The sequence below is a fragment of the Berghia stephanieae genome, chromosome 9 (genome assembly GCF_034508935.2).
Source record: "Berghia stephanieae isolate SIO BIC M18660-M18661 chromosome 9, UCSD_Bste_1.3, whole genome shotgun sequence".
Classification (NCBI taxonomy): Eukaryota; Metazoa; Mollusca; class Gastropoda; order Nudibranchia; family Aeolidiidae; genus Berghia; species Berghia stephanieae.
The window spans coordinates 14,646,706-14,661,705 of record NC_088368.1 but is presented as its reverse complement, the minus strand read 5'-3'; the positions used below and the strand labels follow the sequence as shown (position 1 = coordinate 14,661,705).

General features: G+C 39.4%; 1 protein-coding gene across 1 annotated transcript; it reads left to right on the top strand.

The window, feature by feature from the left end:
- Positions 1-3,200: 3,200 nt before the first annotated feature.
- On the top strand, positions 3,201-11,882 carry LOC144979310 (uncharacterized). Its single transcript, XM_078925940.1, has 5 exons — positions 3,201-3,478; positions 4,607-5,326; positions 6,144-6,203; positions 9,760-9,987; positions 10,877-11,882. Exons 2-5 carry the CDS (start codon positions 4,610-4,612, stop codon positions 10,955-10,957), a joined length of 1,086 nt encoding a protein of 361 aa, XP_078782066.1. The 5' UTR covers positions 3,201-3,478; positions 4,607-4,609; the 3' UTR covers positions 10,958-11,882.
- Positions 11,883-15,000: the final 3,118 nt, after the last annotated feature.

The window sequence follows — 15,000 nt, the reverse complement described above, 5'->3', positions numbered from 1 at the left end:
TTCGTAAAAGAGCGAGAGGCTGCTATTTTTAGAAAGGATCTCTGTGTTTTTTTTTTTCACATCACACCTTTTTTCCTTATTAGGAAAATCAGTAATGAGAACGAAAATAAATTGAGTTCTTTTATATAGCGCAATATCTACTAAACTTGCTCAAAGCGCTTTACAAGGGATCCATGGCAACAGCAACACTTAAGATGTAGGACGGGACATGACGCCTGTTAGGCTATATTACAATTTTTTTACGGACAGAGACAACGATGTTAACGGCCAGGAACTCATTTGACACCTGAGTACAGTGAGAGAATGTGAGTAAAGAGCCTTCTCCAGGGACTCAACTATGCGACGAGCGAGGCTCGAACCCAGGACCTTTCGATCCGAAAGCGAGTGTCATACCACTTGACCATACAGCTGCACGAAAATCGGGATTTTCTTGATGAAATCGAGACTGTTGGAAAATAGAGTTCATTGGCCAAAATACTACGGTATAAATATATTTTTTTGTTTTATAAAAGGGAAGCAGTATCAATTCCTGAAGAAAGAAAAAAAAACAAAATATCATGTGATCATGACATCGCACATAGTTAAATCCTTGGAAAAGACTCTGTACTCACATTCTCCGCCGTACTAAGGTGTAAAATGACTATCGGGCCATTAACAGTGTTGTCTAACAGGCGTCATGTCTTGTTCTACACGTTACGTGTTGCTGTTGGTCAGCGACCCTTTTGTAAAGCGCTTGGTGAACGTTTAGTGGATATTGTGCCATATCAAAGCTCAAGCATGTTTTGTTTTGTTTTGCTTGTTTTTATTTTTAGTTTTTTTTTTTTTTGTTTTTTTTTTTTTAATTTTTGATACTCTAATTATATAATGATTTTAGACTAGATTAGTTTGATTCAATTTCAACGTGTTACTAAATGCATTGATGTAATTTTAACACCATTTACATGTATTGTTAATAATTCGTTGCAGTCAGGTGCTGTACCAGACATTTACAAAGTTGCTCATGTCAAACCCCTTTTGAAAAAACCTGATCTCGATAAAGAGAACTTAAAAAACTATCGCCCTGTCTCTAATCTTCCTTTTCTCTCTAAGATCTTAGAAAAGCTTGTTTTGAAACAATTACTGTCTCATCTTAAAAATAATTGTCTTGAAGAAAAATTTCAGTCTGCTTATAGGCAACATCATTCGACGGAAACCGCACTTGTTAGGGTTGTTAATGATCTCCTCTCTGTTATAGACAATGGTTCATGTTCTTTGCTGAATTTGCTTGACCTATCGTCTGCTTTTGATACTATTGATCACAATCTTCTTCTCAAACGTCTTGAAATTACTTATGGCGTGTCTGGTGCAGCGCTTGATTGGTTTAGGTCATATTTGTTTAATCGTAAACAGATTATTACGGTGGATGAATATAGATCGGGGGAAATCTTTCTTGATTGTGGGTTCCCCAGGGTTCAGTACTTGGACCCGTTCTTTTTGTTTTGTACGTTGGCCCTCTGTCTAAAATCATCAGAAGTTTTGGTCTGTCTTACCATCAATACGCTGATGATACGCAATTGTACTGCGTTTCCAATATGAGAAATTTACAAGAAGTATCAGCCAATAGTAAAAATTGTATCCAAAGTGTTAAGAAATGGATGAATGAGAACAGACTGAAACTGAATGATGATAAGACGGAGGTGCTGTATGTAGGGAACAGGAAGTGGAAAAGTGAAACAGATTTGAAGTTGGGGATGCCTCTATTCAAATTGTTGACAAAGTGAAAAACCTTGGCACATTCTTAGACTCTGGACTGTCGATGGAGCACCAGGTTAATAATTTGGTTAGATCTCTCTTTTTCCAACTAAAAAAGATTGCTTCCATTAGACGGTTCATATCTGAGGATGTGACCAAGCACCTGGTTGTGTCCCTCGTACTATCGAAATTGGATTATTGTAATGCTCTGTTGTTTGGCGTTTCGCAATACAATCTGAAACGTCTTCAGATTGTCCAAAACAGCGCTGCCAGACTAGTATTTATGAAGCGTAGGTGCGACTCTGCCGGACCTCTACTTCATGACCTGCATTGGCTGCCTGTTGAGAAAAGAATTAAATTCAAAGCTTGTGTTTTAGTGTATCGTTGTCTTGAAGGTACTGCCCCTTCCTACCTTTCAGAACTAATTGAAAGATATTCAAAACCCCGCCCCTTACGTTCGGCCAGTGATTCCACAAAACTAGTTGTCCCTCGAATTCGGAAAAATGCTGGAATGAGATCCTTTTCTCATTTCGGACCCTCTATTTGGAACGCCTTACCGCAGAGCATTCGTGAAAAAGAATCTTTGTCTATTTTTAAACGTTCGCTTAAAACATATTTGTTTCGATTTTAGTAGATGGTATGAGAAGCAAGATAGGTTTGGTTTGTGTTGTGTGTTGTATTGTGTGGTGTGTATGTGTGTGTGTGTGTGTGTGTGCTTGTGTGTGTGAATGAGTATGTTTCAGCCAAAGTAATTTGTAATTTAAGCGCTTAGAGTCTGGTGTCTCGGAGTTATAGCGCTATATAAGTTTTCAGCATTATTATTATTATTATTATTATTATTTACTTTCCACGCATTGGTTTGTTTGTTTGGCTTTTCTTTGTTGTAGTTGTTTTGTTTTGTTTTTCTTATTATCTTCTCTTTGTTTGTTTGTCTTTCTTTATTTTTTTACTATTTTTTGTCTCTTTGACGTTTTTTTTTCTAGTCTTTTTTTTCAGTTATAAATTCTTCAACATCTGATTGACACCAATACGCTACCTGCTTGAGGCGATGAGGCACATAATTTTGTTACATCAAACAGGACAACAGGCCAGCAGCCAGATTATCTATGTCCATACCCGCCCATCTACGACTCGCTTTCTTTAATGCGATTCGTCGATCGCTGTAAAGGTGCAGTGCAGTATAATGAATGCAGTCTCCGACCTTGAGAAATTCATAGCCAATGGCTTGTTGCGTCATCCATTGTTTTATTTGCGTCATGAATAAGTCAGACTCAAACAAAAGCAGACGGGGCAGGGGAGAGCTGCTACCCCCCCCCCCCCCCCCCAAAAAAAAAAAAAGTGCAGATACACAAAGTATTTAACAATGAATTAATTAACTATGCCATGGGATAAATAAGATCTCTTAAAATGGTCAATTACTGTTATCACGTAGCTAGCATGACCTAGCAGGGTAGGAGGGGCTTCCCGGTGGACAAGTCACGTGGGTGAGACAGGGTGAGACAAAAATATGTTTAACTCACGTTTATTTTCTCCATGGACAAAAACGATTGGCTAAGGACTGCACCATTATACAATTTCCTCGATCTATTCAACAAAAGCTGATATCAAAAGGGAGTTATCCACTTCATTTTGGTCTGCATTTGGAGTTGCAGCTGAGAAGGAGAGAGTGTTGCTACATTCTGAAGGAATTTTTCAAATAGGACCATCATTTGATTTTTGTTTCAGTTTCAACTCATATGTGTAGGCGGTAAGGGTTTTTACTTGTACTACTAGATGTAATGGAAATGTGGTTCCGTGTGGCCCGTATAGGAAATAATCGGAGCATTGTTAAAGACTTTGTCTTACTCTGAAGGGCCACATCTTTAATAATATTTTGGTCAGAGAACTCGTCCTTCGAATATTGATTATTGATTGAATAAAATGACCCTCAATAGTATGATACACATATCTCTATCTTGGAGTTTCTATGAAGCTGTTATTGAAGCCCCAGGTTTGAGAATTTCTTGACAAAGTGTGGGTCATTCTCATCGGTCGTTAAATGAAGGACGAGTTTTCAGACCAAATTTTTATAATGTTTTGTTTCATAATACAGCAGGCTATGCATTTTATCCAAATTCACACCTGGTCTGTCCGCCAGATCATTTGTTCCATTCCACAAGTGGAGATCAACCTCTGAGCTATCGGAGCTTCGGCATAAATAATACATTCCCTTTATTCAACCAATAGGGGAATTTTTCTCTTGGGTCAATTCGAAGGGGAGTCTGGAATGACCCATGCGTCAGCCGCAGTGCAGCGCCGCAAATTGAGCTAGGGCGAGGTGACTTGCTCAAGGCCACACAGCGCGGCGGCGAGTGATCGAACTCGGTACCTTTCGGGTACGAAGCAAAGACTGTTCCTCTGAGTCACGCTGCATAACTATGAGATCCCGCTTGATTATAATATAGCAATATGTGCGGCTCTGTGGTCTGGTGGTATGACGCTCGCTTTCGGATCGAAAGTTCCTGGGTTCGAGCCTCGCTCGGCACATAGTTGGGAGTCCTTGGAGAAGGACTCACCGTACTCATGTGTTGTCTCTATCCGAAAAAGAATTTAATATCGCCTAACAGGCATGTCATGTCCCGTCCTGAATGTTAAGTATTGCTGTTGGCCACGAACCCCTTGTAAAGCGCTTTGAGCACATTTAGTGGATATCGCCCTATATAAAAGCTCTTTATATTTTTTTAAAGAGCTATGACCACGTTTAGTGGATATTGCACTATATAAAAGCTTAATTTTAAAAATAAAATCATAACTATGAGCACATTAGGAATGCATTCATTACATTTTACGTATACACGAATATTATTTCAATCTATTATACGTTTTCTATCCACAGAGAATGCCTTTCAACGGTAATTCCATCGATCAGGATTCACCAAGCTCTCCAAATAGTTCTGATTCGGCACCCAGTGTAACTGTAACTCCAGACAACACGCAAGTCGCTGGTCAACAGAGCACAACCCCCCGTAATCCGGATACCGAAAACAATTCGTCTGCAAATTTGGATGGGGATGCTTCTCGAGAGAAGTCGTCAGATACTGTGCCAACGCCCTCCTCCTCCTCTTCCTCCTCATCGTCCTCACCATCATCATCATCATCATCATCATCATCATCATCATCATCATCATCATCATCACCACCATCATCTTCATCATCGTCAACACCATCATCTCCATCAGCTTCATCGGCACCAGGACAGACCAGCAACTCTGCCAACAATAATGACACAATGTTTGATAGTGGGGAAAGGCAGAGACTTGGGACTCGTGGATATCGTAGATTTACGTCACAAAGGCGAGACAACATACTCCACCTAAGGAGGGTAGACATTGAAGAGGAATCGGAGGAGGAATCTGCGATGCTCCCGCCGCCACCCCCAGACAACACAACTGAAGGTTTTCCTGGGCATCTGGTCATCAACGGATCTCCGCCCCTGGCCATCCCATTCCAATTTGGAGAACCGGGAGCCAGCGAGGCGCCAGATCCTCCCTCAGTTCCCCTATTTGCAAGTGTCTCGGATTTAGATCGTGAGCTTCTACGTTTAGAAGATGCAGAGGTAAGTCTTACAACGGATTTTATCTATCGTTTATAGCCTATTCTGTCGATATTGGCGTTATTAGTACCATAACCTGCGTCGTTATTATCTTCACCATTATCATTATCGCCATAATAATAATAATAACAATAATAATAATAATAATAATAGTAATAGTAATAATAATAATAATAATAATAATAATAATAATAATAATATCTTAACGGTCATCATCATCATACTCTCTTACGGTGTTACTGCTGCAGCTGTTACAACTTCTTTTACTTCACTATACCACCTTCGCAATCGCTAATGCTACTGCTACTGCTACTACTACTACTACTACTACTACTACTACTACTACTACTACTACTACTACTACTGCTTCTGCTGTTGTTGTTGTTGTTGTTTTTGCTATGGGTTGATGGTAGAGTAGTAATATAATGCAATTTTGTTTTGGCAAGCCACACTTTGATAGTTGGAGGTTGTTACAGTTATTGTACCAAAAAGTAAAAATGAATTAAATTAAATGTAAAAGAGCCATAGTTGCCAGATGTTTTTCATTCCAAAGTGTGTTCCGCCGTCAAATGTAGGTACCTACATGGTTACCAGAAATTAAATCTATTAATATCTATATAAATCTTTGAAATTATAGGTTAACTTATCCTCGTTGTGGCGGTTCTCTTCGTCCCAACATAATACCGTTTTGCCGGTAGGTCAAAAATTTGATCTTTAATTTGTGATAATTTTAGCTATAATTTCACTTTAGACAAACTGGCTCACCCCAACATCATACTGATGGGTTAAAGATGTCCTATCTACTTATTCTCTTCACCAGCTTGAGCACGTCCGTGATCACCTCCCAGTCGTTAACGTTGAGCCACAGTATAACGCAGTGGTGAGTACTCATTCTTTTTATTTATTAATAAAAAATGTTTTTAAAAATAATAAACTATTAGAGGTATGGGTTTATCAACGATTACGTCCCTTAGGTGTGTCCACCTATAACCTTCGTTAACTTGTGTCCTGACACTAGGACTTGTACTGTGACATCGTTTTAGGTTAGTGCAACACCTGGTGAGTTGGCATTAGTAGTGCTCAAGGAGGCAAACTTATCTCATTGGATGAACTATAGATAGTTCGAAGATGACGTCACTCAGGTCTTTGTTATTGTTTTTTGCCTCCGCGTTTATGAGTAATGATCACTGAACTGTATTGACCTGACTATAAACGTTCATGGGTACACACAGTTTTGTGTGTTGGTCCGTTATACTTCCGGATGGCAATGTTATGAGCTTCTTAGCCAAGCGCATACTATCTATAGATAGAATGCGCTTGGCCAAGGAGTTCACAACATTGCCATCCGGAAGTATAACGGACCAACACACAAATTCTGTGTAACCATGAACTTTTATAGTCTTGTTAATACAGTTTAGTGAGAACAACTCACAAACGCGGATGGCAACAACAATAACAAAGGCCTGAGTGACGTCATCTGCATACTATCTATAGAGTACCACTCACAATTTTCTTTCTTTTTCTTGGTCGTGACCCTGTATTTGGATGGATTTTTTTGGTCAGTGACAGGCTATGAATTTACGAAGGCTACGGATGGAGGGTGAACACTATTAATACTGTGTTCTATCGTCCGTAGTGTGTTTCAAGAGATACTGTATTAGGGAATTTCCCGTGTCGCATGCTGGGTATGTACGTAGCCATTGTCAGCATATAGATAGTTCGAAGATGACGTCACTAATGTGTTTTTTGCCATCTGCGTTTATGAGTAATGTTCACTGAACTGTATTAGCCTGACTATAAACGTTCATGGAGACAGTTTTGTGTGTTGGTCCGTTATACTTCCGGATGGCAATGTTGTGAGCTTCTTAGCCAAGCGCATCCTATCACATTAGCTGGACTATAAAAGTTCATGGTTACACACAGTTTTGTGTATTGGTCCGCTATACTTCCGGATAGCAATGTTATGAGCTTCTTAGCCAAGCGCATACTATCTCACTCACAAACGCGGATGCCAAAATACAATAAGCAAGGCTTGAGTGACGTCATCTTCGTTCTATCTATAACTTTACGATGGCTACGGTATGTACGTGCAGGCGGTGTTTGGCAACAGAGGTTTCTGATGGTGTCACACTATGATTTTATTACAGTCCATAGACTTCCCTCTGTGAGCTTGTTGATAAACGGGGTAAGGCTCTCTATAAAAACCATATTATATTATTATTATTATTATTATTATTATTATTATTATTATTATTATTATTATTATTATTATTATTATTATTATTATTATTATTATTATTATTATTGACTTACTTGACTTAGATGCCTTTCGCGTCTCGACCGAAAGATCGGGTCGCCTTGGCTGTTTCCAGTATTTCCTGTGTGAGGTGTCTCCAATATTGCCGGTCCTCTGCTAGGGTTCTCAGATTTTCAAGGTCCCCTGCCGTTATGAGACTAATGCTTTGTCCAAGTTTTGTGAGGTTTTTGTTTAGGATCACAGGGAGTGTTGTGATCGGTCTTCCTCTGAAAAGGTTCCCGTGTTTTTGGAAGTATCCCGACATGGCTTGGTTTGCTGGTATGTTTTTGTCCCTGCGTAGTATGTGACCGAAAAGTTGCCATCGTTGTTGTAAAATGTCAAGGGAGATTGGTCTTTCTTTTGTGATCTTATAGAGTGATTCATTTGAGATCTTTTTGGGTATTTGATGTCCAGTACCCTTCTTAGCTGTGTGCGATGGAAGGCATCCAGATGTTCTTCTTCGGATTTTGTCAACGCCCAAGTGCCGCAGTTATACAGAAGTACCGGTTTTACAAGAGCATGGTACAGTTTCAGTTTGGTTTTTCTCTTTATTTTGTCACCTCTAATCCATACATTGGTGAGTTTACTGAGTGCGGCGTTTGATAGCTGTTTTTTCTTTGTACATCCTCGGTGTCTCCAATTAGTGAGCCGACTTTCTTTGTTCTTTTCCATTCCTCTTTGTTCCTCGATATTGTTGTAAATTCGGTTTTATTGGCATTGACTTGGAGGTTATATTTCATGAGGGTATTTTGTATGATGTCTATATTTGCTGGTGTTGATCCAATAAAATCGACATCATCTGCATAGGCGATTTCTCTAGGGATTGCATTCTCAATATGAGTCGTTGGTTTTGGAATGACTTTTCGAACTTCTTTCAGAGCGTGTTCTAAGTATATTGTGAACAGAATCGGGCTCAGACTATCTCCTTGGGGGGTCCCGATGTTACTTTCGAACTGCGTCTGTTTTGTGGCCCCGTATATCCTTGGTTGTATCTTTGTGTTGCTGAGGAGAAATCGGATTATTCGGAGCTCGTCTTCGTCTACTATTTCTGTTAATATCTCCAAAAGTTTTCCTCTGTCGATCGTATCAAAGGCTGCGGACATATCGATTCCGGTTATTGTTATGGATATGTTTTCTTTGCTGCCAACCATATATGTGTCCATACAACGTCCGATGTGCTTCGGTCTTGGCGAAACCCGCTTTGGCTATGTGATAGATAATTTTCTATTTTCGGTCTAATTCTGTTGAGGACAATAGTTTTTCTTATGGTATTCAGTAATGTTATTGGGCGCAGGTTGTTTACGGGTCCTTTCGTTTTTCCTGGTTTTTGTATTGTAATTAGGACACCGCTGTTTATGTCCCAGTCTTTGTGTGTTGAGAATGTTTTGTTCATTATGTTTGCAATGCTCAGATCCAGGGAGAGGGTACCGCATTTCAGCAATTCAGCGGGAATTTCATCTTCGCCTGGGGATCTGTTATTGTTTAGGCACTTTATGCTATTTCTAACTTCAGTTGTTGTGATGCGGTTGTTTAGGTCTCTAGGGTTTCCTGAGAAGGGCGATATTTGTGAGACTTGTTGTAAAAATTAAAGATTCCACACAGTGAATAAATGGAAACATAAGACTATCCACTGAGCCGAAGCTCAATGTCAACAGGTGTCAGCCATGTTGTCCGGGTATTATTATTATTATTATTATTATTATGACCCAAATTCTTGTGGGTTAATTGTTGAAATGGAAATTTACCCTCAAATCAACGTAGAGGACGAGGCACGACGCCTGTAAGGCGATATTATATTATTTTCTTTTGCGACAGGTACCATGAGAGAGAATGAGAGTAAATAATTGTCCAAGGACTCAACTATGCGCTTTTTAGAGCGGTGCTCCAACACTTAACCTTCTGATCTAAAAGAAAAAAAAAAGGCGGGGGGGGGGGGGGGGCAAACCACAAAACGATATAGTCGGATTATTGCGTTCGGCTTTGAGACATACTAATGTGTATGTTTATCATAAGACTTTATTATTTGTGGGGACAAAATTGTACGGTTGCATTTGATAATGCTTCTCCATTTTGACTTGTTACCACCACCATCACTGATTTTTATTTTTTTAAATTATTCCATTATGCTTTCATTCTCCAGCGGATGTATCAAGAATTCCGTGGGACTGAAGATCAGCCCCCCGTAGGATGCCTGATATGTACGCACAGGCGATATGTATCAGACCACACTACGGTGGAGAGGATGACAAACACCGACGAGAGACTGGAATGCTGTATCTGTTTGGTGAATGTGAGAGAAGGAGAGATTGTACGAAGACTACCTTGTGGTCACCGCATGCATCGGGGTTGTGTGGATGCATGGTTTGAGGTAGGTACTCTCTAAAATAAAAATAACTGAGCTTTATAGAGCGCAATATCCACTAAATGTGCTCAAAGGGCTTTACTCTATTATGTATTATTATAAATTATTATTATTATTGTTAGTAGTAGTAGTAGTAGTAGTAGTAGTAGTAGTAGTAGTAGTAGTAGTAGTAGTAGTAGTAGTAGTGGTAGTATCAGTAGTAGTAGTAGTAGTAGTAGTGGTAGTATCAGTAGTAGTAGTAGTAGTGGTAATATCAGTATTAGTAGTAGTGGTAGTATCAGTATCATTATTATTTGTATTATCATTATTTGTTTTATCTCCTTATCAATCTTATTATCATCATTATCTCCGTCGTCATGCACTCTTAAACATCATCATCATCATCATCATCATCATTGCTACGCCCAAAAATTATACTCAAAATTATCATAAATTTGGATTTCAATGGTATGATGCCATGATACTGCTTCTATTCTATTTGGAAGGCGAAATTTACCTTGAGTAATTTATCTTCTGGCACGCGTGTAACCAATTGGGGGGGGGGGGGGGGGGGGTTCGGTGGTTCCGAGCGGATAAAACCTCGCCACATCAAACAATACATCGAAACAACAAACCACAACAATGAGTGAGATACCAGACCCGTGCGGAAAGATCTTTGTAATTATTATTCTCTGTCCACCAATCCAGGGGCTTAATTTGGTAAATAATTCATTCACTCTATAAAGTCACTTTTTTTTTTTGCGTCGGAATCACCGCGACATAAAACCACGTTGATGCAGATGATCTCATGTTATGCTCTCATGTTCTCATAATTTTGTTTTCATCTTTGTCCCTTTCTCTCCCCTTTTTCCTCTTCTCCACCCCCTCCCCTTTCCCTATCCCCTTCTTCCCCCAGGATTCCACCAAGTGCCCACTTTGTCGTGGAGACATACGACCAGGTCATCGTCCGCGAACAAATCGGAATCTGATAAACTAGAGTCCATCCCTGACACATCTATATCAGGGCTGCCAACTGTACGCCAAAAATAATTATAAAAAAAATTGTAGCTATGCTTTTTTTCACCTTTGTCAAATTGTATGCTTTTTCTCTCAGACTGCACGTTTTTTTTCATGAAAATCAAATCTGAACATTTTAATGAAAAAGTTGCTCTAATTATTATTGTTGCCAATTTTCCATATTATTTACAGAAGTCAGTACGTTATAAAATCTCAGTATATTTTCCAGTCATCTGCTGAAGGGGGGAAAAGTATAAGTACATAATAATGTCTCTTTACTGGAGTTCAGGCCTCAGATATGGGTCGGTCAATGTATTTGTGTTGCCTCCTGAATTGGCCTTGCTGAAATATGTTCTCCTATGGTTTTCTTGCATTCTCCGTACTTCCTAGAGTATATATTTCAACAATTAATTGTTGTTTAATAGGTTTAAGTGTTTGTATAATTGTATTTTCCATTTTTCCTTATACAAACTTGTTATAAGAATGGGAATGATTTATTAATTTTTCATGTGCTTGAGGTCATTAGCCACATTGCAAAAGGTGCTCAAACATAGTGAAAAGTGTTCACCGCTTTTTAAATATTTAACATCACGATTGGTCATTTCATTCAGGTTGACACATTGGTATGTTTATAGCTTTTGTAAACCAAAATATCCAATTGTTGGACAGCAACAAATCATGTAATTGATGACCTGGTTGGACGAAAACATGAATATAGATCGCTCCCATTAGTTATTTCCTAAATTACCCAACGGCAGGGAGTGAGATGATAGGGTTACAATTTCAAATTGTACACCTTTTCTACAAATCTTACACGATTTCTTGTGTTCTGCTATCTATCACTGAAGTGTTTTAATTATTCATTTTATTGTTGTCGTTTTATAATAAATAAAAATGATTCGAGATATTTATGTGTTTCGTTCTTCAAATTGAAAAGGGGATGATGTGATCGAATGTAGTTTTAGGCATTGCACTATGACCCGGTTGATCCCGAGTTCAAGCCCTCCTTCCTGCACTTTCTTTTTCGCCCCAATTTGTTAAATTTTGACAACAAGGGTGATTCCTGTTGCCATCAGATATTCAATTGACGGATTGTCTAATTCTCTAAATGAAAGTCGGGGCGACGGATGCCGCACGAAAAGGCGGATTTATTTCTTGTATTGGGAATAATCGTCACATATGTAAACTACATGTGTATCAGTTGGTCTCTGGTTTGAGACTCTCATACTTACTTAATCCTCTTCGGGCCTTGAGGTACATAGGGCACCCACCAGGCAGCTCCATTTTTTGCGGTCGGCTGCTAATGAGGTGACTGTATTCCGGGACAGGCCTGTTTCCTTTATTTCTTTCCATTGTCCCTCGTCAGGTTTCTTTGGGTCTCCCCCCGCTCTCTCTTCCCATCTGTTGTTCATTACAGGGCTGTCTTGGGAAGTGGCCCTTTTTCCATTATGGCCTCATGACTCAGCCGTCGGCATCTTCTCCTTTTTATTTGGCTTTCAATGTTAGTGCAGTCACCTAGGTGTCTAATATTAAAGTATTTTGGCCTACAAAAATAAAAACAGTGGATCTATTAACGAAGCTGACTGCACTAACATTGGGACCCGCGGTGCAAATTTGAGTTTGAAATGGTTCTATACTCACATACCTGGATTGTGATAAGCACCTTAAACGTGTACTGTTTCGTCCTAAATATTAACTGTTGCAAAGCGCATAGAGCACATAGGTGGATATTGCGCTATATATTATTCCAAACTATAATCAATGTCACCTATGCCAGGAAATACTGGATTTCGTCAAAGCGCTTCTTAACTGGACATGGCAGAGCTGCATCAAATATGTGCAGATGGAAACTTGGAAACAGTGATACCTGCCAGAAATGCCAGGCAGCCCCAGAGACCAGCGATCACATCGTCATCCACTGTCCAGTCACTAAACTAGAAGGTGGCTACGAAACCATCCTTAGGGCGGAGGAAGACTTTAGAAGCTGGCTTGACGAAATACATTTGGAGGTGTAGCCATACGCACTACTACTACTACACTACTACTACTACTACTACTACTACTACTACTACTACTACTACTACTACACTACTAACTACTAACTACTACTACTACTACTACTACTACTACTACTACTACTACTACTACTACTACTACTACTACTACTACTACTACTACTTCTACTACTACTACCTATGCAATCCCTGCAGACGCTTATTATTGCTCGATTTCATACATAAGAACACTGTGTTACCCCTTACGGCTTAGTGCAACCGACGTACAAAATTGTTAGAAATACATCAAATCCTATTCAGTGTCCACTCAATGTGCTTAAAGCGCTTTACAAGGGTTTCCAAGCGACACTGCTCTCGACACGACGCCTTCAAGGCTCTATTACAATTTTCGCCCATGTCCACATTTTGCACAGGTCGCAAACCGAGTGTCATACAGTCACATATTTAAAAAAACAAAAAACATGAGCTTTTATATAGTGCAATATCCAATAAATGTGCTCAAGGGGGTCCCTAGCCTACAACACTTAACATCTAGGACGGGACATGACGCCTGTTAGGCGATATTACATTTTTTCGGACAAAGACAACGCTGTTAACAGTCAGGTACTCATTTTACACCTGAGTACGGTGAGTAAAGAGCCTTTTCCAAGGACTCAACTATGCGCCGAGCGCGAGGCTCGACCCCAGGACCTTCCGATCCGAACGCGAGTGTCATACCACTAGACCACATAGCCGCACGATAACATGAAGATCAAGTCACTCAGGTTTTGTTATTGTTTTTTTGACATCCATGTAATTCTCACTAAACTGTATTAATCAGACTATAAAAGTTCATGGTTACACATAGCTTTGTGTGTTGATCCGTTATACTTCCGGATGGCAATGTTGTGAGTTTCTAAGCCAAGCGCATACTATTTATAACATTTTGTGTATTTGTACAACTGATATAGCAAGCAGAACTGGTATGTATTATATTTAAGCACATGCCATCATGGGCATGATCTATATTACTATTACATTTCCATGTTATCGAGGTCATTGGTCACATTGGAATATTATGTGCTCAATCAAAGTGACTACATTGTGAAAAAGTGTTCACGGTTTTTTGAAATATCTAACATCACGTTTGGTCATTTTATTCAACTTGACACATGGATATGCCTTCAACTTTCATAAACAAAGCAGCGTGTTTCTATTTCTGAAGAAATATCCAATCGTTGGACGGCAACAAATCACAATATGATTGATGATTTGGTTGGACGAAAAAATGAATAGAGATCGTTCCTATTCTCAAATGCGACTTGAAATACTCCTCAACAGTCGTAACGTCACTTCCTTCCTAATGACGCATGGTAACTTAGTAACACTGGCTCTAAACTATCGGAACAATAGCGTATCCAGAGGGAAAAAAACACATAAATTTGATCATGTTTTGACTTTTACACATTCTGATCACAAGGCATATGAAAAGTTCTAGCCAGCATGAAGAATAAAAAGTAATGATTTTCTTTGTTTGAACCAAGATGGCCGCCGTTGCCGGGCGGCGTGACATCAGACTACTGAATCCAATTGACACCCACACGTGGAAGGAGTCCCTAAGTTTCATGTCTCCATATTTTCATTTTAGTATCGGGTAATAATTTGATTCTGTTCAACACTGTGCTAAAACATTGCCCTGATTGATACTGATACTGATACCCACAAACTGTGGAGCTGGTTGATTCGGCTGCTCAATCGCTCGGTGAGAACTGTGTCTTGTCTTATCATTTAGGTCAAGCAATGTCAATCATGTTCAGTAGACAAATGGGTTACACTGATCGTGAGCAATTTTGGTTCTAAGTTGTTTCTTTGGACGCATTGCCCACAATTGACTGAGATGTGAATTGGTACCTGACTATAATTAGAACGAAATTGACGTCACTCAGCGCTTTGTTATTGTTTTTAGCCAGCCATGTTTACTAGTAGTTGTAACTAAATTGTATCGATCAGACTGTACTAAATGTTTAAG